General features: G+C 36.5%; 1 protein-coding gene across 1 annotated transcript in view; it reads left to right on the forward strand.

The window, feature by feature from the left end:
* KPNB1 (karyopherin subunit beta 1) overlaps positions 1–25,448 on the forward strand; it is a 42,788-nt gene that overhangs the window by 2,770 nt on the left and 14,570 nt on the right. Inside the window, exons 3-12 of the mRNA XM_032234980.1 lie at positions 3,593–3,775; positions 4,069–4,269; positions 5,020–5,172; positions 9,318–9,377; positions 10,386–10,475; positions 10,839–10,949; positions 13,280–13,381; positions 14,466–14,690; positions 18,764–18,955; positions 19,629–19,759. Coding sequence (XP_032090871.1) covers positions 3,593–3,775; positions 4,069–4,269; positions 5,020–5,172; positions 9,318–9,377; positions 10,386–10,475; positions 10,839–10,949; positions 13,280–13,381; positions 14,466–14,690; positions 18,764–18,955; positions 19,629–19,759 — 1,448 coding nt within the window. The remainder of the gene's footprint in view (positions 1–3,592; positions 3,776–4,068; positions 4,270–5,019; positions 5,173–9,317; positions 9,378–10,385; positions 10,476–10,838; positions 10,950–13,279; positions 13,382–14,465; positions 14,691–18,763; positions 18,956–19,628; positions 19,760–25,448) is intronic.

A 25,448-nucleotide genomic window follows, 5' to 3' on the forward strand; every position in this document is an offset into this window, starting at 1 on the left:
ATTCAGAGCAATATTAGCAACCAAATGAAGCATTAATTGATATAAGTATCAGAATAAAATAGTGTTATAAGTCTAGTGCTGAACAGTGAATTAACTAATCCACAATTTATAAGGAATACCCTGTATGTAACTATTACATTTCCTGAATCCCAATTAACTTATATTCATTGCAAGGCCTTAAAGGAGAATAGGAATAAAACTTGAGTGTAATTAGTTATGATAGTGAGCCTTTGCTGTTGATAATTTTTTTAAAAGCAGGAATAGAATGTAATAAAATAGTGTGTCATATCAAAGCAATTATTGGGGATGAATTTTTTGTATGGCATTCATCCAAAGAGAATTTGGTGGTTGATTTTAACTGATCACATTAAAGAGATAAGTTTTTAGACTATAGGCTTGTTTGAGGCTTGTTTATTAAATTTATTTCATTGGCAATGTTGGCAGAGCACATACATTATCAGCAATTGATGGCTTAGTGTCTTAGATTTTATGCAAATACTTAGAACATTTTCTTTTTCTTAATACTTGCCTTGTAGGCTAACTATATTTTTAAAGGATATGATACACTTTTTCAGCACTGCAATAAATAAATATAAATAAAAAATACAATGGTACACTTATTGTTGAACAGCTTACAACTTGCTTTGCTAATGCAATAATTAACATTAGCACTTCTATACCATATGATTGTTCTTTCCCTAAAAAGCTACACAAAAGTTCTGGAATATTTTCATAGGATATTTATTTATTTGTATCCCACCTTCATTATTTTTAAAAATAACTTCAAGGCAGCAATCATATACTGCATGCCTTCTTTCTCTTACTTTCTCCACAACAGTGAATTGGGCTGAGAGTGTGACTGGCTCAAGCTCACACAGCAGGCTTTTATGTCTAAGACGGTGCTAGAACTCACAATCTCCTACTTTCTATCCTGGTGGTCTAACCACCCGAGACCAAGCTATCTCAGTATTCATACTGTTTGCTGGTGGATAGACAGAGTTCTTTTTACAGTTAATTGTTCTATTTCAGAGAATCTGTTTCAAATCATTAAATTTTATTGCTGATAATATGTTACTAGCCAAATGTGAAATCAAATTTTACTATGTGAAATATATCCCTCTTTTTCAAATGTCACATTTTTAATGGTAGTACAATTTGAATTATCACTGAAGACACATTTCTCAAACTCTCCCAATTATTCAGAAAAATGCAAAGCATCTATAGACTCCTAAGGGACTAGCATCAAATTTTGAAAAAGAGATCACATTTGTATTCAGTCCACCTTTTAAAACAAAATGCATCCCAGGGTAGTAACTCTTCAAAATAGATTGGGATCAATTGATGGGCCTAGGCCAGATAGGGAGCTTCATGGCTAAACTGAGATTTGAATTTTAATTTCCATAATTCAGCTCTAACAGCAAAGATGGTTTTTTCTTCAAACCTTTGCCCTCTAGAAATCCTAGACAACAGTTCCTATTTCTAGCCAGTAGGTCAATACATTCTGCGAGGCCTACAAAAATAAACATATTTGAATATGTTTCAAATGATTTCTTCAATGAAGAATCAACCTTAATCAGAAAATAGAAAAACTATATTAATTGATATTATGGTATGTCTTGAATTAGAGATTATTTGATAATATTTATGATTTTAAGGTAATGATTTTTGCATAACAATATTTTGCAAACACTGAAATATTGATTATTTTATCTAAGTGTTCCAATATTATTCTTATCCTATTTTTTCATTATATTATATCATCAGATGAATAACCATGTATGAGGTTTGTAGAAAAGAATAGGGAACAGATAAACATTTATTTCACCCATTTCTTTAGCAGATATTAATTTCAGAATGTGCTTTGACATATTAAGGCGTAATTCTCACTTTTGTTCCTTGGTAGCAGAACAGTTTTGAAATAAAACTGAAAAAGTGCTATAACACTTAATTACTCTCTGCATAACAGACTGCTAAATTAAGGTTTGGGATCTTGACAAGTTGCTTACCCTTCATTGTTTGTCACTTATCTTCATAAAAAAGAGATAATTTTCACAATTGCATTCCTTGTCTCTTAATCCAGAGAGATATATTTACAAAGTACATTATGATTGGATAGGAAAAAGATGCAGGAATTAGATAATGAAATCTGCTCCCCCTGTGTTTTGGAATGAATGAATGAATGAGGGACTGGTTTTATTTAATTTGTGTGTGGGGGGAGAATTAAATCTGAGGAAACATCCAAATATTGTTTATGATACAGTAACATAATTCCTGCTTTACAACTTTTATTCTGGAAAACCTCTTGTTTCTTAAATATATCAATCTTTCAGAAAATACTGCTTCAAATTTAATAAAACTTTTATATCTTGCTGTACTCTCTGTTTCAATCAAAAGTTAATGGATATAGTTTAAGCATTATTTAACCTTGTTATTCTTTTCCATACTTATATTTTCCATACTTTATACTTTATACTTCCTAACTACTTTTAATAAGATAATAAAATAATCCAAATTTAGTAACACTCTGTTTTCTGTTTACATCATCAAGCTTTCTACAATTAAATATTGATATAATATTTACTTGATGACCATCATAGCTTGGAAAAGAGGGGTTTTAAATTTTTTTTGTGCTTTTATATTGTAGCAAATTGCTTCTGTGCACATGTTGATATATTTGGTTAGATATTTTGAAGAGTAGTTCTGTAATTAATTTATTTTAGTATTGAAATATCATTTGAGGATCATACTGATTTTCTTTATTGAGAAGTCATTATTGAACACACAGCACTTCTCTCACATAGTTTGCTGAAAAAAAATAGTATTAGTAATTTGTAGCCCTATGATTTTCAATCTTTTTTAGCAGAGCAAAAATTTAAGTACCTTATTCCTCCTGCCCAGCAATCAGATCAGTGTTACACATTTCATTGTCCTAGTTTGGTGCTAACCATGAACATATATTCAGGTCTAGCCAGCATGTAGACTACCCATCAAATATTCAAAAATTCTTTGAATAAAAATTCTATATGCTGCTATAGTCTAAGTTAATATGCAAAATCGGACTTCAGTACCTTTGAGAACTGGTTGTTATACGTAAGTTAAAAACTCAGTTATTTCTATATACTATAGTTGTGTATTACTTTAAATCTTTAAAAATAAGGACAGAATATTTTCAATTTAAAATGAAATTTAATTCTATGCAAATGAACTCTATAAAAAAAGAAATGTAGAGCAATGGCCCCAATCTTTTGGGTACCAGGGACCGGTTCCATGAAGGGCGTTTTTTTCTGTGGACTGGGTGGTTTCATGTGCTTCCTAGATCCCACATGTGTGTGGGTGGGGTTTTGCTTACTTGTGTGGCCTTGGGGTTGAGGACCCCTGATGTAGAGAACAGAGAGTATTGTAATAGAGAACTCTAAGTAGTATATAAACATAAGAAATTTAGTATTGCCTGGTGGTTACATGTGGTTGAGGTGTGCTGCTTGGATGAGAACTGAAAAATGTTTTGATCTAGATTATCATAGTTGTATATTTTTGCATTGATCAGAAAGAGATATAACACGTTTTGGTTATTGAAGTTTTTTTTCATTACCAGCCTACTTTCCTTGTGGAACTGTCCAGAGTGCTGGCAAATCCAGGAAACAGCCAAGTTGCAAGAGTTGCGGCTGGTTTACAGATCAAGAACTCTCTGACATCTAAAGATCCGGATGTAAAGACTCAACATCAACAAAGATGGCTTGCAATCGATGCCAGTGCTCGCAGAGAAGTCAAAAATTATGTATGTTAAACCTTACTGCTTTTTTTTTAGCTGTATGGAAGATTTTCAGTAATAAAAGCATCTACAGTATATCTTTAGATTAATACTGTTTCTTCAATTTACTATTCCCTTGTTTATTCCCAAGTTGAGAAAAATATGTCTTACAACTTCTAATAAAAAGGTTGGGAGGCATGCTTTATTTTTACTCAACTTCAAAAATAGTACAGAAAAACAGCAGTCCATTCCTTAGTGCTAAAAGTATTGCAGCTTTGTGATCTTGCCTACTGATGATGATCCTCTTTTTATATTCGCAGGTTTTGCAAACCTTGGGTACAGAAACCTACAGGCCAAGCTCAGCATCACAGTGCGTTGCTGGCATCGCCTGTGCAGAGATCCCTATGAATCAGTGGCCTGAACTTATTCCTCAGCTAGTAGCCAATGTTACAAATCAACATAGCACAGAGCATATGAAAGAATCAACATTGGAAGCCATTGGCTATATTTGTCAGGATATTGTAAGTTTTGCCTTTAACATTCTATTCAAATTATGGTATTTCTTCATCTTGTGCTTATTATTAATCTCCTACGCTCTGTGGCTTAATTTTAATCAAAAGCTCATTCCCATGTTTTGTTAACTGAGTAAAGGAGTAGTGCACAATAATACTGTCTCTGAATATGTTCTAAATTTCTCTTACATGATTGTAGCTGATTCCAAATTGTGCATTAGAGGCTTCACATTTCAAGCAACTGAAAATCCTAATATTTGTTCTCTTGGAGTATAACTGCGTGTAATTACTACCTACTATTGTTTGCGGGAGCAAAGAAGATTATTAAGTCTTGCAACTTTATGGACAAAACATGCAAAACAAGATAAATAAGGCACCAACAGTTTTGTTGTCCAATTTTTCTATAATTTCTTTGTATTCTGTTTGTGACATGCAAATTAATTTCACTAATTGTGCAGCTACCTATGGGACAGGTTTAAATATTCTCTCTCTAGAACTTTGATAGGCTGCCTCTTTGCTGGAGGCTGGGTCAGAGGACTCAATTCAAGTTAGCCCTAGAATTCATCTTTCTGTGCCCAAATAAGATGCAGAAACTAAAGTACTCAGTGACTAATACAAAGTGTAGTGATTAACACCCTCCATTCTAACTTGGAAATACCTGGGCTTCTCAATTTAAACAACATACTATTTTATCATTTTAGCTGATTGGGCATTTCATAGGAATATAGGCATAGTTTACAGTATTCTTTCTTTTTTCAGGACCCAGAACAGCTTCAGGATAAATCAAATGAAATTTTGACTGCCATTATCCAGGGCATGAGGAAAGAAGAGCCAAGTAATAATGTGAAATTAGCGGCTACAAATGCACTCTTGAACTCTTTGGAATTCACCAAAGCAAACTTTGACAAAGAGGTAAGTGACCATATTGGAGTCTGATGAAAAAAAGAATTGAAAAGGATGTCAATGAAATCCATGGTCTGTGATGAACAACCATGCACCACACTGAGTTCTGATGCATTCCTCTTTTGACTGAGACTTGGATTTGTATATGTTTAGAACTTGTTTTGAAAAACTTATGTTTATTCAAGTAGCAATGAATCAAAGTGACATACACATAAAAATGCCTTAATTTTATTGGTCAACTGTGGCTACATAAAGGATTATGATAGCATATCCTTTTCTTGTATGCTCTTGTTTGGAAATCAAATTAATATGTAGGCTATTAAACAAATTTTAAGGTTTATGGAGTCAGTAGTTGGCTTCCTGGGTAATATTATTTCTTATACCAAGTATATATCAATATTTGCACAACTGTCCAATGAACGGTTTATGATAGTGAATCGGTATGCGGCAGACATCATAAAATCAGTATATGCATTAAGAGAATAATTTTATGACAGTTCAGCTTCATTGTTTTCTCTGAAATCCTGATACCTCACTTGGTCTTTTTCTCTAATTGCAAACAATATTGATAGGTTAATTTCTAATTACTTACCAAAGGATGAAAATATTCAAATGTAAAATGAATACAACTAATTTTTTACAAATTATTTGGTAGTGGTAAACTTTTAAGATTTGCTTTTAAAGCAAGACCCAAATATTTTTCATGCAAAAATACAATTTTCCATGTCAAATTATCTAAAATTAAAATAGTAATGCTATATCAGACAGTGGGTTAGTTGTAAAACTTCTGAGATGTAAATAGTGCAGTCAGATTCTAATTTATAAATGAGAAGATACCAAAATGTAAGTTACTATAAGTCTCATACTGATTGTGCTGAAGCCTCTTTTTCCAGGTAAAAGGGTGCATCTTATACTCCGAAAAATACATTAATTTCAGAACACATGGATAGATGTATCCACATTTGATAGGAAAGTGAGCATACTAGATCAAGCCAAGTCCAAAAGCGCTAGAGAATTTCTGGATACCTGAAACTAAGACAAATTGATCATCAGCAGGCACTTAAAAATAAACCTGTGCCAACAATATCAAAAACAAGGAATCACCAACAAGCAAGCTTATACTAAACAACAGTCCAATAAAGCAACCATCAAGACCCAAGATATTACACTGAGGGCAAGCCACTAGTATATAAATCACTGATGATGTTATCTGGTTTGGTAATGAAATATCTGCAATAAAACAATCAAACTCAGTCTGCTAAGGATCCCACATTTAGATACCATTTCCTTATTTGGGAGATGCATCTTCAACACCATCAGTTCTTTATATCTTTTGTCCTATTGATGACTAAGTAGTATTAGAAATAGAGACAACAAACTCAACGTCTCCTCTTTGTTTGTTTTTTCTGCTTGTCCCTGATTTTTTCTTCCATCAAAATAATAAAGATATAGGTATTCTAAGTATATTGCCTCAGTAAAAAAAGTCATTGAATCTGTGGAGAGTATTATAATATAATTTCTGAAACGGGTTTATTCTTGCCTTCAGAAGCCTTCAGATCGAAATTAAGAATACTTGGGACAATAATGAATCTTCCCCAAAGTAGCCATTTAGTCAGAATTTCCATGAGCAGCAAGTCACAAAGAAGCTCAAAACAAAATTTTGGGATCTTCAGATCACTTCTTTTGAATAAAAGCAGGTTTTGATGACTACCAATGTAGAATAAAAATAGAATTCGTGGAAATCAAGTAAGATGGAAGATATTGTTTACTAAAGAGATTATTGATGCCTATATCAAATTTGCTAGCAAGCACTTGGAGAAATGTTCTATAAATACATAAGCCACAAATTGAACTCTATATTTGGAGGACGATTAAAAATATGAATTCTACAGAATATCAAAATATCTATCAGCTAAAATTCAAGAATACATAGATGATGCAGCAAAATAACATATAAGCTAATCTATAAGAGAATGAACATATAATATATATAATCTATAAGGTAATGGATGAAGGAAAATAAATAATATGTTAGAAAACAGGTAGTCCTCGACTTAGGAGTTGTCATTTAATGACAGCAGTCATTAATCGAAATAATGACACCCCCCAAAAAGGTACTTATGACCCAGAATTGAAGTTCTGACTGCCAGACCCCTCATCTACCCTACAGACGTGATAGCATTTTGGATTCTTAGCAACTGACCTGTATTTACAACTGCAGTGTCCTACGGTCATGTAACTGACTTATGTCTTTTGTTGGAAATCAGCATTTTTGATTTACTTAATAACCATGATGATTCTCTTTACAACCATCACAAAAAGTCATAAAATGACCCAGTCATGTGATGACCCTCTTACTTATTGAACTTATGACCATAATTGCTTTGTTCACAAACCGAGGTAACACCAGACGCCAAGTTGCAGTTGAACCATTTATTAACAAGCTAGGTTCACCAACAAATGCACACTCGACAAAAGGGCACTGACAAAACCATGGCGAGAAAACCGCAAGTTTGAAAGCGCACCGACGAATGAGTGCAGAAGCGCACCGACAGAAGCGCGCTCTAAACCTAACACTTACCCTAACCCTTACCTTAACCCTAATTGTGTTTCTGTTGGCGCGCCTTTATGGGCGCGCTGTCAATGTCGCGGTTTTATCGCCGTGGTTTTGTCGGCACGCTGTTGGGCGTGCATTTGTCAGGTAACGAACAAGCTAACATAGAACTATAACAGACAAACAAGAGAGGCGTTTGATGGCTATTTTTAAGACCGCTATCAGGCAGCCAGCCAATCCACGGCTATGTTTAGCGCGCCTGTCCCCCGGCATGCTGGAACCAATCAGTGAAACTCGGCTTCTCCCAGGTCGGAAGTCTGAGGACTTAACAATAATTCCAGTCATAAGTCAAGGACTACCTGTAGCTATGTCAGGATCATCCTAGAAATGTCACAGAGCATAAAACAAGCTTGTGCTAGAAAACTAAGTGTTAATAAATTGAAGCAATTTGCCATGGGAGAATGCTTTACAGTTCCTATGCAGTAATATGACCACTATTAATTGGAAGCGTTTGGTGCCAAGTATTTGGCTTTACTTTTTTATTCTGATACATTATATATTGGATGAATTTGTTGATGAAATAAATGAAATGGGCTCCAAAACTTGGTATTATTTTATTCACTCAAACTCCTTGTAAAAACCACATGATAATATAGTTACATAGTTCATTGATAAAGATATGCAAAACACCAGAAAAACTAAAAAAAGGCATGACTACTTTTTCACACACTATATTGTTCCAGCTAGAGACAGAACATTTTATGAGACACTTACAAGCTTTTCTCTAGATTTGCTTCTAGTAAGACATTTTTAAAAATGCTATGAATGCCAAATTAACAAGAACCAGTATAAAAATGATTCTGATGTTACAGTGAGATGCATGGTGTGCTTGTTTCTGAAAGTTTATGAAGATATATTTACCAGAGTATAATTTACAAATTTAGAAAGAAATAGTCATACGATAAGTACATTGTTTTGAGTTGCAGGGAATTTCAGTTAGGGTCTTCCTTTTGGATTTGGATTTTGTTTTACCATTAGGGACCTAAAATACGAATGAAAACAAATGTTCAAGTCAATGAAAGATGAAATAAAATATATTGACTGTCTAATGAGTAACTTACACTTTGCACTTACTTTATCCAAACAATTTTATATTTAAACTGTACAGTTGTGTGATATCTGTAGTAAACGATAACTTTAAAATAATTTTATTTCAAACTGGAACTTTAAAACTTTCTAGTAGACTCAAGAATTTTACTCTTTCAGAAAAGGTATGTGGTTGAAATGGCTTTTAAGTATTATATGGAAAACATTGCCATATTGCAATCATGTATTCTCAATCAAATATTTGAAAAGGTGTTTTTTTACCATTGCATTGGTTTGATAAAATAAAATTGTGTGTTGAATTTGAATCATTGAGAAGTTCTATAAGATTATTAGGAGTTGAAAACTACTTGATAGCACATATCAAGTCAAATCATTGAGTGCCAGAGGATTCTAGTATATACCATTGTATATTTTGTTTACCTTATTTTAATTTGAAGTATGCTTGGTAACTTCAAACTAATTCTGCATTTTTCTTTCTATTCAAAAATTCCAGTCTGAAAGGCACTTTATCATGCAAGTAGTCTGTGAAGCGACACAGTGTCCTGATACAAGGGTAAGCCTGAAACACTTTTTCCAAGGTTTTAATGTACGAACAGTATAAGGCTGTTTTAAAAAAAAGGATGGCAAAGGCTTTAAACTGATTGTTCACCAAATATTTTATACAATGTTATCAATACATTCAATGGTTCCTGGAGTTATATAAAAACAAAACCAATGATAGATATCTATCCCAAAAGAAATTAACCTCAGACAAAGGTGGTTGGGAATGACATTGTGAAAGTAAAGAAATTTAGTTTGGTTATAATCAAATTAACTGACAAATGAGTAATTATGTGCATTACAACATTACGTAGATGGCTAGGGTTTTGAGGTGGTCTTTATTAAATAAAGGGATGTCATGATAAGGGATGAGCAAAGCTAGTTCAGTAAAAGAAAAAAAATATTAAGAAAGAAACACTTGCTTTTTATAGGTAATAGTAGATAAGTCTGTTGCTATAATGTCAGAAATAGTATAGGACAGTGTTGAAGAACCTTTTCGGCACCGAGTGACGAAATGGGAGTGCGCACGGGAGCACCAGAAACCGGAAGAGCAATTTACCTTCCGGTTTCTAGCGTGTGCATGTGCACCGGTCACCTGGTCTTTGGTTTCTGGCACGTGTGCATGTGCAATGACCAGCTGATGCACATGCACACATGAAGACCAGCATTAAGTCTGTTCTTCCAGTTTCAGAAACTTCTGCACGCGTGAAAACCAGCTGGCCAGGGCATAGATGGGTGCTGGAACACAGAAGAACAGTGGGTGATGGCTAGCGTGCCCGGAGAGATGGTTCTGTGTGCCACTTGCTGCACTCATGCCATAGGTTTGCCATCATGGGTATAGGAAAATTATTGTTCTGAGTTCAGTGCTTTGTAGTTCTTTTCCCATTTTTCATTATCTGTTTAATTTTAAAGTTAGAAATAAACTAAAATATTTGGTTAAAGTAATTTGAATACTAGTTTTATTTCATTCATGTGGAAGATGAGTCATTGGTATTTTCTTCTTACTGTTATTCGTTTTTAGGTGCGAGTAGCTGCCTTGCAGAACTTGGTGAAGATTATGTCCCTTTATTATCAATACATGGAAACATATATGGGCCCTGCACTTTTTGCTGTGAGTATTCACAAGTGGGATTTGAGATAAAATATTATGTTCGAGACCCAAGTATCACATAATGGAGTGAACATCTACTTAACAGCAGCTCCTGTCAACCTAGCAGTTGAAAAGCATGTAATGCAAGTAGATAAATAGGTCTCACTTCGGTGAAAAATAAGCGTTCCGTTTACCTTTGGCATATAGTATGCCATCCTCAACCACCGAAACTGTGTCCCTGGCTGTGTCAGAGATGAGCATTGCCTCCTAGAGTCAGACACAACAGGCAGAGAAAAGCATTATTAATTTATGTGCTTTAAATTACTGTAAGTTCCCTGGTGGCGCAGAAAATACTGGTTTAACACTGCTTTTGTTTTTCTAAAGATCACAATTGAAGCCATGAAAAGTGATATTGATGAAGTGGCTCTGCAAGGTATAGAATTCTGGTCAAATGTCTGTGATGAAGAAATGGACCTGGCTATAGAAGCTTCAGAAGTAAGTTAAAGAATTGTAAATACTAAATTTTGTGACACAACTAATTATGACAATTCTGTTTTACAACAATCTTTGGTCTATGATGAAACATCATGCACCACGCTGACTAAAGTGATGCATACATCTATAAATGTTGAGACCCAAGGTTGCTAACACTTGAGAGTTGGTTTTTTTTGCATTGCAATGTATGTTTGAAAGATTATAGACAGATTTTCACACATATAAGTATTATAATAGCATTATAATAGCATCCTGTTTCAGCTGAATTCAACGTTCGTTACTCATGATTGGTTCACATCTTAGAGGTACGCACCAGTTGCTACATTCATGTTTTTGACAAGCATTTCTTGCAACACAGCACATACTATCTGGAGCTTTGTATCAGCATTTGCAAATCTTAAAAATTTTCAATCAATTTCCCATTTTCAGTAAATGTTCTATCAATTCAAAATTATTTTAAGTTTTACCTACTTGCTGCACTTTACTTGATTTTTAAAAAAACCAAACATAGTCATGATATTTGATAGATTACTTTTCAAACCTGTACTTAATATAGAGTTTAGTAAAAAAATAATTTAGGTTTTAAACAAGCAGAATAGCATTGCCTGCTCACAAACTTACACGCTCATATTTCTATCTCCAACTACATACATTTTTTAATATTGGTGCCAGTATTTCGTTTATATGAATATATTGAACAACTAAGAAGACAACATACATTGTTGTCTTATTCTCTTATTCAGTTTGAACCATTGCTAAGCATTCCATTTGTCATTAAGTATGCTTTATTTCCATCATGTACCTGGCTTGTTGCATTTAACAACTGACTTTGAACTTCATTTTCATGAAAAAAATCATAATTCAAGCCTATTGATCATATATAAATCCACTATTTGGTTATCATTCCCAAATGTAATATTGAGTCTGTGGGTCCTTGAGTGGGTTGCAGTGGGTTCCAATTCAATCCAAGCAAGATGGAGTGGCTTTGGTATTTTAGTCTGCCTGGGAACAAGTTTCTTCCATCTTTGGTATGGGTAGGGAAGCTTTACTATAGAGATTCAGTGCATTATTTGGGTTCGCCTTGGACTTGGGTGTGAAGAGCAGATTGCCGCTATGTATAGGAGGATCTTTCTTATCTCAGAGATTTGCACCAGTTGCACCCATTCTTGTATGGGGCTTTGCTAATAGTCACTCATGTCCTCTTTACCTCTCATTCAGTTACTGCAATGCACTTTATATGAGACTATTTATGAAGAACATTCAGAAGTTTCTTTAAAAAGTCCAGTCCATCATGCATTGATTCTGCTGTCTTAGAGTGCTTAGAATTTGTGTGCCTTTAAGCTTTCTCAAACAAACCTGTTGTTTTCAAACAAGATTCCTCCTTCAAATCTATTTTTCTAACAAATTAGATAAATCTATAAATCTATAAATCTAACAAATTAGATTCCAATCATCTGATTGCAAGTGTGGTTTAGCTGCTGTTACTTGTATCAGAATATCATTTTTGGTTATTATTTTATCAAACATTAAATCTTAAGTTTTCAATTTGAGCTTTTAAGTTAAAAATCATTTTTTTCAAAGGCTACTGAAGGGCTTTTACAATAAATTTGTCTATCATTTGCATTTTTAATGCAATATATTAGGAATAATTATGGAAAAGCTCTCATTACTGAGCTTTCACAAAAAGAAACATTTTCTGCCAAGGACGGGAAATAGATGTAGCATAACAGAAAAAAAATGATATAATATATCTCACAATGAAAACTGAATGGAAAACAAATTCTAATCAGAAGTTAAAAGAAATAAGACCAGATCTTTTAAAAAGTAATAGAATATAAAATACTTGTAGTGAAAATTCAATGTAAATCAAATCCACTTTCACATCCTAGAAAATCACTATTAATTTCCATACAGTGAAAGCAATCTTGAACTCAAAATAAAGCAATATAAAGATGCAAAAAATGCACATTAAAATCAAGCAAAGGATTAGAATACACCAGCATTCAACAGTATAGAGTAACAGTTACAGATAAAAGGAAAAAGGAAACTTCAAAATGTGTAGTTAAAACTGAGACACACTTAAAAAAACAAAAGAAAAAGATGGAGACTTCACCTTCCGGATGTTCCTACCGAAAATTGTAATTGTTGAGATTTTTCTTCCCAGGTAGGTCCATGGTCGTTTGCATAAATATATGTTAGCAAACAATCTTGCAGTATAATGTTATTCTCAAGAGATTTTCAAAGGAAAAAGTACACATCTCAGTTCAGATAGGGAAGGGGCACAAATACATGTTTAATTAAAATTAAGACATTTGTATTATCTTTTGCAGGCAGCAGAACAAGGACGGCCTCCAGAGCATACTAGTAAATTCTATGCCAAGGGTGCTCTCCAGTATCTAGTCCCAATTCTGACACAAACATTGACAAAACAGGTAAATAATATATATGTTGGCACCATTCTCCATTGTTCAGGTCATCATTGGGATGAGCAACAACAGATGTACAGCCTCACTTCTGCCGTGGTTCTTAAGACATCGTGTTATTGCTTCTTCATTGACTGCCTGTTGGAAGCTGGTTGTGGAGCCTGAATATGACTGCGAAATACTGCAAGATTGTAAATACTTGCCATCTATGAAGCACCTGAATTTCAATCACGTGATTCCAGGAAAACTGCAACAGTTGTAGGAGATTGACTTGGTTATAAAGTTACTTTTCAGTGTTGTTGTAACTTTGGTCAATAAAAAGTCATTAACCAAAGTACTATCTCTAGTTTTAGGCCTATAGTTTTCATCACTTTAGTATTCTGCAAGCTATATTCAAATTTATCTCCTAGTATATTTTATTGTTTGATCTGGTTTTACAGATAGGTAGTTAAAATCTTGGCAGACATCAGGTTAGGAAGGACTGGCATAATAATTATTGTGAAAAAAATAAGAACAAGCCTAAAATATCCTGTGGATATTTGCAATCTGCGGAAAGAAACCTGTGTGTTCTAATTTCAGATAGTTTTTGGTTTAATCTATATTTTTATAGACAAAGATTATGAAATATTTCTGGTAATCCTGTAGAGATTGCATTCATTCATAAACTGGTGGTGCATCATAATAAGAATTATGCACTCTGGTTTATGAATGAATGCAATCTCTTACTCATAGCCATATAGTATTCCAAAATTATTGAATACTGTCCGTTGTCCAGTTGGAGATTGGTGCTTGAAGAAATACTCTGACCTGAACAGAGCTAAAAGGTATTTCCTATTTCCCTTTCTGCTTCTCTTTTAAATTATTTTGTTTATCAGTCTCTACAATTTGAAAATCATTATTTTGATAAGCTATGCCAAAATCAGACAATTTTTTTCCTAATTTGGGACCCCAAAGTCTTCAATTTTTATGAGGTTGTCAAATATTTTGGGAAATCATTGTCATACCTGAAATCTAATCAGATTTATTATAAAATTATTTGGGGTATTTAAAATATAATCCTGAATACTGTTTCTTCCCATTTTTCTCCATTTAGGATGAGAATGATGATGATGATGACTGGAACCCCTGTAAAGCAGCTGGGGTCTGTTTAATGCTTCTGGCAACCTGTTGTGAGGATGACATTGTGCCTCACGTTTTGCCCTTCATTAAAGAACACATAAAAAATATTGACTGGCGATATCGAGATGCTGCTGTCATGGCATTTGGATGCATTTTAGAAGGCCCAGAACCAAACCAGCTAAAACCTCTTGTCATTCAGGTGAGAGAGAGGCTTATGCTAAAAATATGGGTCCATTTCTTTTGAAATGAAGGCTTGCAAACTGGATAACTGGTTTGTAAAAATATTAATTATGTCTCTCTTTTACTAAAAAATACTTCATAATATTCTGAGAATAGCAGGTTCATGAAGAAAATAGCAAGGACCAGGTATGTACTTGACATGTTGAATTGACTCTAAGGCCAAAATGAATTGATTTTAAATGTACTACGCATTTGATTTGTTGTCATTATTTTGATCAAATGAGTGTGTTCCACAATAACAATACTGTTGGTGCAACCATTGTTTGGTACAAAAGGTCTGAAAGGTTTGCAGCATAATATATTGCTCTGGTACTATAAAGTGATAGGAGCCTCTCAGAAAGTCTCCATTCCATTTTTCTCCCAGAAAAGGATACCATGACAAGAAAAGGCAACTATTATCACATTCTGCTTTAATTGTTTGTGATTGGAGAAGTGATTGGGCTCCTCTGCCTTCTGCAGTGATTTTGAGGAGTAAGTGATGAGGAACAAACCACAATATTTGAAGAACATATTTTTATTAGCTGAAATATTGGCAAATCATATCAGATTGTGATATTACTCTCTAAAAATAAATACAGAAGAACTTACTTATATAATTCTTAAATGTATTCTGTGTTAGTATTGCATTGGTCTTGTTTCATTCTGAGAACTGCCAATGGAGGGACATCTTTCTAGCGACAAAGCAAAAGATTCAGAACTAGTGCAAAGCAATATTAGTGCAGTCATAAATGAACTATATTTTTCCTGCCCTTTGTGATATATATTACAGCAATTCAAAACAGCCTATAGCATTACCTTTCCCCTAGATCCAGTAATTTTAACTGAAAGAGATTGGCATATCAGACTTACTTTAGAGTTGCTTTCAGTTAATTTTGTGCCTAATTCAAGGGATTAGTGATTGCCTTTAAAATACTACATTGAGTGCATTGAATCAAAGATAGGAAAAGAGCCGTTTCCAGTTGTGATCCAATTTGCATCCTGAGATTTGTGAAAAGGATTTCTTTTTTAATTATATTTAAATCAGGTGAGAAAATTTAAAAAATGATGCAAAGACTTGATATCTGTAAGTGGACAAAGAAATTACAAAAGATATACAATTAGCAGTCAGTACTTTGGCAGTGACAAATTATCCATAAAAAAGAAAATACTTGAAGTTTTTAACAATAAGCAAAAAGGTTTTTAGAGATCTTTTTGAAGAGTGCCAAAGTTTCCACCATTTTGTTTTTTTAAGTTTCCACTTTAAAAAAAGAACTACTAAAACCTTATAGATAAATATTTAATTTCTAACTTCTTTATTGTAGTCTGATATACATTTGTATTTCTGATTTCAGCTCCACTCTTTTTCCCTTTAAAAATGTACTCTAGAAACTTTAAAACTATACTGTAAATGCTTATTGTCTAATTGCATTGCCTCATTTAGATCCGTTCATAGTAATGAAAAGGCAAAAGAAAGCTGAAGACTTTCAATTTTTCTTAATAACTGCTTCGCTTAACAACCAAGTTCCCAGTCCTAACTGCAGTTGCTAAATAAAAAGTACTACTATGTAATATATATGGAAGCCATTCTTGTTTAAATTGTCAAATTTCTGTTACAAATATATGCTGTCAATTTTGCAATTACTGTATGTTCTGCACATTTAAGTCTGAAATTAGTAACATATCAGATAGTAACATATCAGACAATAAAGATTTTCTGATACTATGTTGAGTTTGCCATTGCAGTATTGAACTTAAAAAATTTCATCTATGTATACATACACTGCACAATTATTAGGCAAGTTGTCTAATTTTAGAGGATTAATTTAATTATTGAACAACTACAGCGTTCTCAGTCAGACAAAATATTAATAAATCTCAAAGCTGAATATTTAAGTAAAAAGCAAAAGTGAGATTTTGGTTTTCTTAGGAGAATATCTATGTGTACACTATTATTGAACAACTATATAACATAACTATTGTGCAGAAATATTATGTTACTAAATGAAAATGAACATTTTTCCATTTCATTTATTTGCATCTGTTAAAGTGAGAATAATAAAAAACAACTCAAAATATACAAATAAACACTACTCACATTCCCCAAAAAATATCAGTGACCAATATAACCACCCTACTTTTCAATAATAGTCATTAGCCTTCCATTCATGGAGTCTATTAGTTCCTTGATCTGTTGATGATCATTTTTTTATGCAGCAGCAACCATAGCCTCCCAGACACTGTTCAGAGAGGTGTATTGTTTTCCTTCACCATAAATCACCCATTTAAGAAGGGCTCACAAGTTCTCAATAGGGTTTAGGTGAGGTGAGGAAGAGGGCCATGTCATTATTCTTTCATCTTTAGCACCTTTACCAGCTAGCCACCTAGTGGAGTACTTCGATACATGCAGTGGAGCATTGTCCTGCATAAAAATCATGAAAGATGCAGACTTTTTCCTGTACTATTGCTTGAAGAAAGTGTCTTCTAAAAACTGGCACTAATTTTGGGAGTTGATTTTTAGTCCATCTTCAACCCGAAAAGGTCCAATTAGCTCATCTTTAATAATATCAGCCCATACCAGTACCCCACCTCACTTGGCTGGTGTCTGAGTTGAAGTGGAGCTCTGCTCAAATTATTGATCCAGCCATGGGCCCATCCATCTGGCCTTTCAAGAGTTACTCATCATTCCATAAAAGCTTTGAAAAATCTGCCTTCAGATATTTCTTGGCCCAGTCTTGCCGTTTCAACTTATGTGTCTTGTTCAGAGTGGTTGGGTTTCAGCCTTCCTTACTTTGGCCATGTCTCAACATCTGTACTTCTGGGCACTCCAGGTAGGTTTTGGAATATGACAGCACAGGGAGATAATGGGTTCCTGGTAATTCACGTTTGATTCCTCTCAAATCTTTAGCAGTTAATGTGCATCTTTTTATCATGTTTTTTGTCATCCTGTTGACTATGCAACAAAACATTTGATGGTTCTGTGATCAAGCCCCAATACTTAGCAATTTCAAGAGTGCTGCATTCCTCTGAAAGTCTTTACAATTTTTGACTTTTTAGAGTCGGTTAAATCTCTTTTTTGGCTCATTTTGCCTGAGGGAAAAAAGCTGCCTAATAATTATCATACCTTGATATAGGGTGTTGATCTCCTTAAGCTACACCCTCATTACATAAATACACATCATCTGATATGCTTATATCCACTAAGCATTCAAATTTATTCAACTTGTATAAGCTGTATTTATACAGCTTGTGGAAAATATGCATAAAAACGATGATATGGTCAAAATACTTGCCTAATAATTGCACACAGTGTATACATATGTATGTATATAAATAATAACTTCAGGTTGGCTGGCACCTTCGTAGTCTTCCCTCTGCCATTTAACTTCAACTTACTTTATCCTTGTTTTTACTATCTCCTTTTATTAAGGTATCATTTTATATGGTTTTTAGGATATTATGTTTTTAACTGTATGCTGCCCAGAGTGTCTCTGTGAGTACACTGGACAGTACCCAAATTAGACAAATAAATGCCCATAACATATAGTAAAAAAAAATCTCCTATAAGCTTTCATGTTTAATATGTCCAGTATTTTCCTTCCCTACTTGTATTGTGCCCCAGACATGGTTTCATTTTGCTTGGTTATTAATAACTAATCCCAGTATCTGGACATTAGATGCTAATATTGTCTGTGTTTTATTGTTTTAAGTTTCATTAAATATTCTGCTAGTTTTTATTGTGCATAAGTTTTGCTAAATTGGCTCAAGTTTGCTTGTTCAATATTTGAATACTGAATATTTCATTACAAATCATTGAACCTGAAATCTCTATATGATATATTTTAGTTATAATGTTACGTTATTCAATATTTTGGAGTAATTAGCATAGCCTATGCTTCCATATGGGTCTAATTGGTAAGAATATACCTTACAACATGCCTGGCCTGAGATCTAACTGAAAAGCTGAAGGAGACAGTTGGAAAGATAAGGATTTTGAAGACTACTTTAGACATGAAAAGTCTAACACAGATTGACAGTGGACCATTTTTCTCCTAGGCTATGCCTACTCTTATAGAGTTAATGAAGGATCCCAGTGTTGTAGTCAGAGATACAACCGCCTGGACCGTGGGTCGGATCTGTGAGCTGTTACCTGAGGCAGCCATAAATGATATTTATCTTGCTCCGTTGCTGCAGTGTCTAATTGAAGGCTTGAGTGCAGAGCCAAGAGTGGCCTCCAATGTATGCTGGGTAAGTGAGAATTCTTATTCTGAATAAACATTTGAGTGCTGGATAAATTAGAAAAAGGAGGCTTGTTTTGAATCTACACTTGCCTCTGTACCTCTGTACAGGTAGTAATCTTGATTTATGACCACAATTGGGACCAGAATTTCTATCACTAAGCAATGTAATTAAGTATTTATGATTTTTTTTGCCATGGTTGTTAACTAAATCATTGTAGTAATTAAGCAAATTTGGCTTTCCCATTTATTTTGCTTGTCAGAAGCCCCCTGGGAAGGTTGTATATGATCAAGTGACCTCAGAATAATGCAACTATCATAAATATATTCTGGTTGCCAAGCGTGCAAATTTTGATCATCTGACTGAGGCATATTATAATAGTCATAAGTTACTTTTTTCAGCATCATCATAACTTCGATAGGTTGTTATTTGAATGGTCATAAGTTGAGAATAATATATATAAACTTACTGATAAAACTGGTGCTAGGGCAAAAAATATGATTGGGCCTATTGTTTGATTTGTTAATTATCAAATAATGGAGCAGGAAGATGTTAAAGAAAGATGCAAGGTTGGAGTCAACATTAGGAAATTAATTTATTAGGCTGAAAACCGTAACTTACCAAAATAGGAAACTTCCTTAAATTGTCAACTTCTAAATTACTGACACCTAATATCTTTCAGGCTTTCTCTAGTTTGGCAGAAGCTGCTTATGAAGCTGCTGATGTGCCTGATGATCAAGAAGAGCCTGCAACATACTGCTTATCCTCATCCTTTGAATTAATTGTTCAAAAACTTTTAGAGACCACAGACAGGTAACTTAATAATTCTTTATCCATTTGACCATGTCTGCTGTCCAATGAACTTCAGGAAATAACTCAAGAGTTTCATTTTATAAAATCTCCACAACTTCTGATGGGTAAGGTGTAATATAGTGATATATTGGTTTGGTGATAGGTTGATTTTATAATTATTTGGAATCCTTTACATGAACTATAATTCTACAAAATTGCAGAAAAGGTACAGACATGCAGCTTTTGGCACAGCCATATTATTGCAAAGTTCAAATTCAATGTATGTGTAATGTCCATTAAAACAATACAGTAGAGGTAAAGAATTCTGGAATTTACTTGGAAGTTCTAAGCTATTAACGAGAAGCAGCACAAATTATATATAAGAGAAAATATGAAAAAAATCATGCAAGTTTATTTAACACAGGTAATTTACTTAGGTTGCAGGTTTATGATCCTGTTTCGATAGAATATAGAACTTGGACAGATTTTTTTTTCAGGATCAAGCATATGGAACAATAAAATATAAGCACTTTGAAAAATCTGCATTTAATCTCTGATTTTAAACACTGGGGACCATGGCCACGGGAGTGGGTCGGAGCATTGCGGTCATGACAGGGAGGGACAGATATGGCGGGGACTTTAGGGCTGGCCATTACCGGGGAAGGAGGGTTCGCTACATCACAGAGATCCCTCCTTCCGGCCCTATGAGTCCCACTCCAAGACCAGATGGCGCGAGCAGTCAGGACCCTGGTCTCAGGCTGTTGTCGCTAAATGCCAGGTCTGTTGTTCAGAAAGCTCCCCTCGTCCGGGACTTAATTGTCGACGAGAGGGCAGACCTGGCATGTATTACTGAAACCTGGCTGGGCACAGAAGGAGGAGTCCCCCTTGTAGAGCTGTGTCCAGAGGGATTTCAGGTGCTTCATCAGCCGAGAGCCCAGGGAAGGGGTGGCGGTATGGCTATTGTAATCCGGGAGTCTCTGTTACCTCGTAGGGTCCCTGCTCTGGAGCTTGTCGGGTGTGAGTCCCTGCTGATAAAGTTGGACCTCAAGGGTCAAGTGGGTTTGCTGCTAACGTACCTGCCTCCCAACTGCGTTGCAGCATCCCTCCCCTCGCTCCTCGAGTCAGTAGCCGAGCTGGCAGTTGAGTTCCCCAGGCTTATAGTTCTGGGGGATTTCAATTTGCCATCGCTCGGTGAACGCTCTGATGGGGCGCAGGAGTTCATGGCTTCCATGACAGCCATGGGCTTGACCCAAGTAATTCGGGGCCCAACCCATGCAGCGGGTCACATGCTCAACCTCGTATTCCTCTCGGAGCAGTGGATGTGTGATCTTGGTCTGAGGGGTAATGAGATCATACCCCTGTCGTGGTCAGACCACTGCCTACTGAGGCTTGACTTCCGGAGGCCAAACCCCCACCGTAGGGAGGAGGAACCGACCAGGTGGTTCCGCCCCAGGCGACTTATGGACCCGTTGAGGTTCCAGACGGAGCTTGGGGTTATTCCTGATACTCTCGCCCACAGTTCGGCGGAGACTCTGGCTGCCGCCTGGTATTCGCCGGCGTCGGAGTCTCTTGACCGGATTGCGCCACTACGGCCCCTCCGGGTCAGTGGATCCCGGAGGCCTCCTTGGTTTACCGAGGAGCTCCGGGAGAAGAAACGCCGGAGGAGATGCCTAGAGCACCTGTGGAGGTCCGATAAGTCCGAGTCGAACCGAGCACTTTTAACTACCTGCACCAAGGACTATGTCCGAGCACTAAGAACTGCAAAAAGATCATACATCTCTGCCTTGGTTGCGTCCGCCGAGTCACGCCCAGCCGCCCTGTTTAGGATAACCCGCTCCCTCCTCAATAGGAGGGATGCGGGAGACCCCTTGCAGGGTAGAGCTGAGGACTATACTCAATTCTTGGCGGACAAAGTAGCTCGGTTTCGATCGGACTTGGACTCCACCTCAGTAGATCCAGCCGAGACACAGGAGGACCACTTGCCACACCATCTCTGGGTTGAGTTCCAGGATGTTGCCTCTGGGGATGTGGACAAGGCCATTCGAGCTGTAAGTGCCTCCACTTGTATTCTGGACCCGTGTCCCTCCTGGCTGGTTGCCAACAGCAGGGAGGTGACACATGGCTGGATCCAGGCGGTTGTGACCGCCTCCCTTCGGGAGGGGCACTTCCCCGCCGTACTTAAAACGGCGGTGGTGAGACCCCTCCTGAAGAAACCATCCTTAGATCCAGCCATTCTAAACAACTTTCGTCCTGTCTCCAACCTCCCCTTTATCGGGAAGGTTGTTGAGAAGGTGGTGGCCTTCCAGCTTCAACGGGCCTTGGAGGAAGCTAGTTATCTTGACCCCTTCCAGTCCGGCTTCAGACCTGGTTACAGCACAGAAACCGCTTTGGTCGCATTGACCGATGATCTCTGGAGGGCCAGAGATGGAGGCTATGCGTCCATCCTGGTTCTCCTTGACCTCTCAGCGGCTTTCGATACCATCGACCATGGTATCCTTCTGCGACGTCTGCGGGAGGTGGGAGTGGGAGGCACTGTTTTACGGTGGTTCTCCTCCTACCTCTCGGACAGGTCGCAGTCGGTGTTGGTCGGGGGGCAGAGATCGTCCCTGAGGCCCCTAACATGTGGGGTGCCGCAGGGTTCGGTCTTATCCCCCCTACTATTTAACATATACATGAAACCGCTGGGCGAGATCATTCGGAGGCACGGGATAAAATACCACCAATATGCGGACGATACGCAACTGTATCTGTCCGCCCCGTGCCAACTCAATGAAGCGGTGGACGTGATGAACCAGGGTCTGGAGGCCGTTAGGAACTGGATGAGTGCTAACAAACTGGTACTCAACCCGGACAAGACCGAGTGGCTGTTGTGCTTCCCTCCCAATAATTTGGCTAATACACCAACGCTTAGGCTGGGGGGTCAAATTTTATACCCCTCAGATAGGGTCCGCAACTTAGGAGTCCTCCTGGACCCACAGCTGACTTTTGACCACCAGCTGTCAGCTGTGACCAGGGGGGCATTTGCCCAGGTTCGCCTGGTCCGCCAGTTGCGGCCCTACCTAGACCGGGAGGCTCTCACAACAGTCACTCGAGCCCTTGTGATCTCTAGGCTGGAATACTGCAATGGGCTCTACATGGGGTTGCCCTTGAAGTGCATCCGGCGGCTACAGCTAGTCCAGAATGCAGCCGCGCGAGTGATAGTGGGCGCACCGCGGTTCGCCCACGTTACACCCGTCCTCCGCGAGCTGCACTGGCTACCTGTTGGTCTCCGGGTGCGCTTCAGGGTACTGATGACCATCTTTAAAGCACTCCATGGTAGTGGATCTGGGTACTTGAGAGACCGCCTTCTGCCGATTACCTCCCTAAATCGACCAATTAGATCGCACAGACTGGGCCTCCTCCGAATTCCATCTGCCAGTCAATGCCGACTGGCAACCACACGGAGGAGAGCCTTTTCTGTTGCAGCTCCGACCCTGTGGAACGACCTCCCCGTTGAGATCCGTACCCTCACCACTATCCAGACCTTCCGCGCAGCCCTCAAGATCTGGCTCTCCCAGCAGGCCTGGGGATAGGTTCCCAATTTACCCGCCCGAGTGTTTGATTGCTGAATGAAAGTTGTGTTTTTTACTATTTTTTCTTTGTTCACATACTGTTCTGTTTTTGACACTGCACCCCCCTCCCTTGTGGTTGTAAGCCGCCCTGAGTCCCCTCAGGGAAAAGGGCGGCATATAAATCCCAATAAAACTCAAAAAAAAAAAAACTCAAACTCAAAAACTCAAAAAAAAACAACACTTGATTTTGCAACAAATTTAGCTTATTTTTCACTAACTTTTGCAATGTTTTGGAACATTACATTTGGACATAGTATTAAAGCAATTCAGTACATTTTAAGCAAGCTTTGCACCTTCCTTTATCTTTTTATATTTCAGTTTAAAATATTGTCTGTATCTAAAAATGATCTATAAAATAGTTTGTCCTCTTTTATTATGAGCTCCAATGTCTTTGACAGGTTAGAACTGGGAGAGCAGTTTAGAATAAAATTAGTAGCAGGGTTTTTATTTTGCCTAGATTTCATGATTTTCTTTCCAAAATAAAAAATAAAGTCTAAGTCTTCATTGGTTTTCCCCCACCCTCCCTACCCGTCAGTAATATGCATTGAAGCAGTTAAAGTTCCTGGTTTCATGGGAAAAAAAGATGTCTATACTGTTGAATCTAGGGTATAACCTGTAGTGGTAGGTTTTAGATCTCATTTACAAAATACCAGGACAATTTTTAAAAAACTACCATATTCATTAGAAAATTTCAGAGAAACATACTTCAACAATGTAGAATTATTTAAATCACTATTAAATATATATTTTATGTAAGTTACTTGATCCAATTAAACTATTTATTTGCTTGACATATTTCCTGACTTACTACATTCATGGTCTGGTCAAGAGAATTTTGTTTTATTACTACTTAATGCTTACAGAAGGTAAATTTATACATATCTGGTTATTGCAACAAGAACTAACTTTTTTTCAATAATATATTGCCTCCAAACTGAATCAATATAATTCAGATTCTGTTATATGTTTATCTGATTCTACAAGCTAACAGCTCTTGGAGAATACTCTTGTTTCATCACTATTAGACATTTTGCAAGCAATTCTGCAATGCTTATGAATAATCCATTTTGCATAATTTAATGTGATTTTATTCTAATTCAGTACCAGCTTTCAATTTTTTTTTAAATTCAATTACCAAATTTTTGTTCAGCAATCAAACTTACGATAGTGGTGAAAAAATAACTTTTACAGCTATTTATGACCTTTACAATGTCCTTCAATCACTTGATCATTATTAAAGTAAGCATGTGTATCCTGTGCCGGATTCATGATCACAAATAAACCAATTTCGTTGTATTTAAGTACAATGAAAATAAAGATTATACTTATACATAAGGTACTCTGCAATCTGTGCAATCCACACTTAACAATGGCAACTGAGACTGCCAGGACTGCTCTACTAAGCAACACATTGCACTTTGTGATTATTTCACTTAATGATCGCAATTTCTGTCAAAATCCAAGGACTACCTGTACTGTTACTTGTTTTGCTGTAAAAGATCGTATTCTAGATCTAGACTTAACACCCAGCGTCTTATAATGTATTGAACTACTACGTTGGTGTGTGATTAGACTTCCATGTAGCAATTAGTTTGGGTACATTGGGATGCTGTAACAGAAAATACATTACTCTGAAACAATAGACGTACATTTCTTGTCTCAGCCGAACAAAAAATTTAGACTTTCTGTAAATGTCTATGGAGATTCTTAGTCAACCAGATCATGGTTGTCCCAAATATGCTTTTTCAAGAGGCAACTGGACTTTTTTGTTTTTCTTTGAAGACATTTTTCTTCTCATCCAAATAACTTCTTCAGCCCTGACTGGATGGTGGGGAATGGAAGGATTTATATTAGGGACAGCTGGTCATTTGCATTCTTTTAGAGAGTCGTTGAGATCACTTGGAGGTTTGTCTGTCCTCTGGATCAATGCAAATGGGTGTGGACTGCTGAAAGGATTGTCTTGTGGAACTATGCTTTCTGTAGGATGTTTTCTGTAGGATGCCCCTTCACTGTTGAACACAGGTGTGGGCTGCTGGGGGTGAGTCTGTGTTGTCTGCATTTCAAACTGAAACGCAAATGGTTCCTGTAGTCTGCAGTTT

The sequence above is a fragment of the Thamnophis elegans genome, chromosome Z (genome assembly GCF_009769535.1).
Source record: "Thamnophis elegans isolate rThaEle1 chromosome Z, rThaEle1.pri, whole genome shotgun sequence".
Taxonomy (NCBI): Eukaryota; Metazoa; Chordata; class Lepidosauria; order Squamata; family Colubridae; genus Thamnophis; species Thamnophis elegans.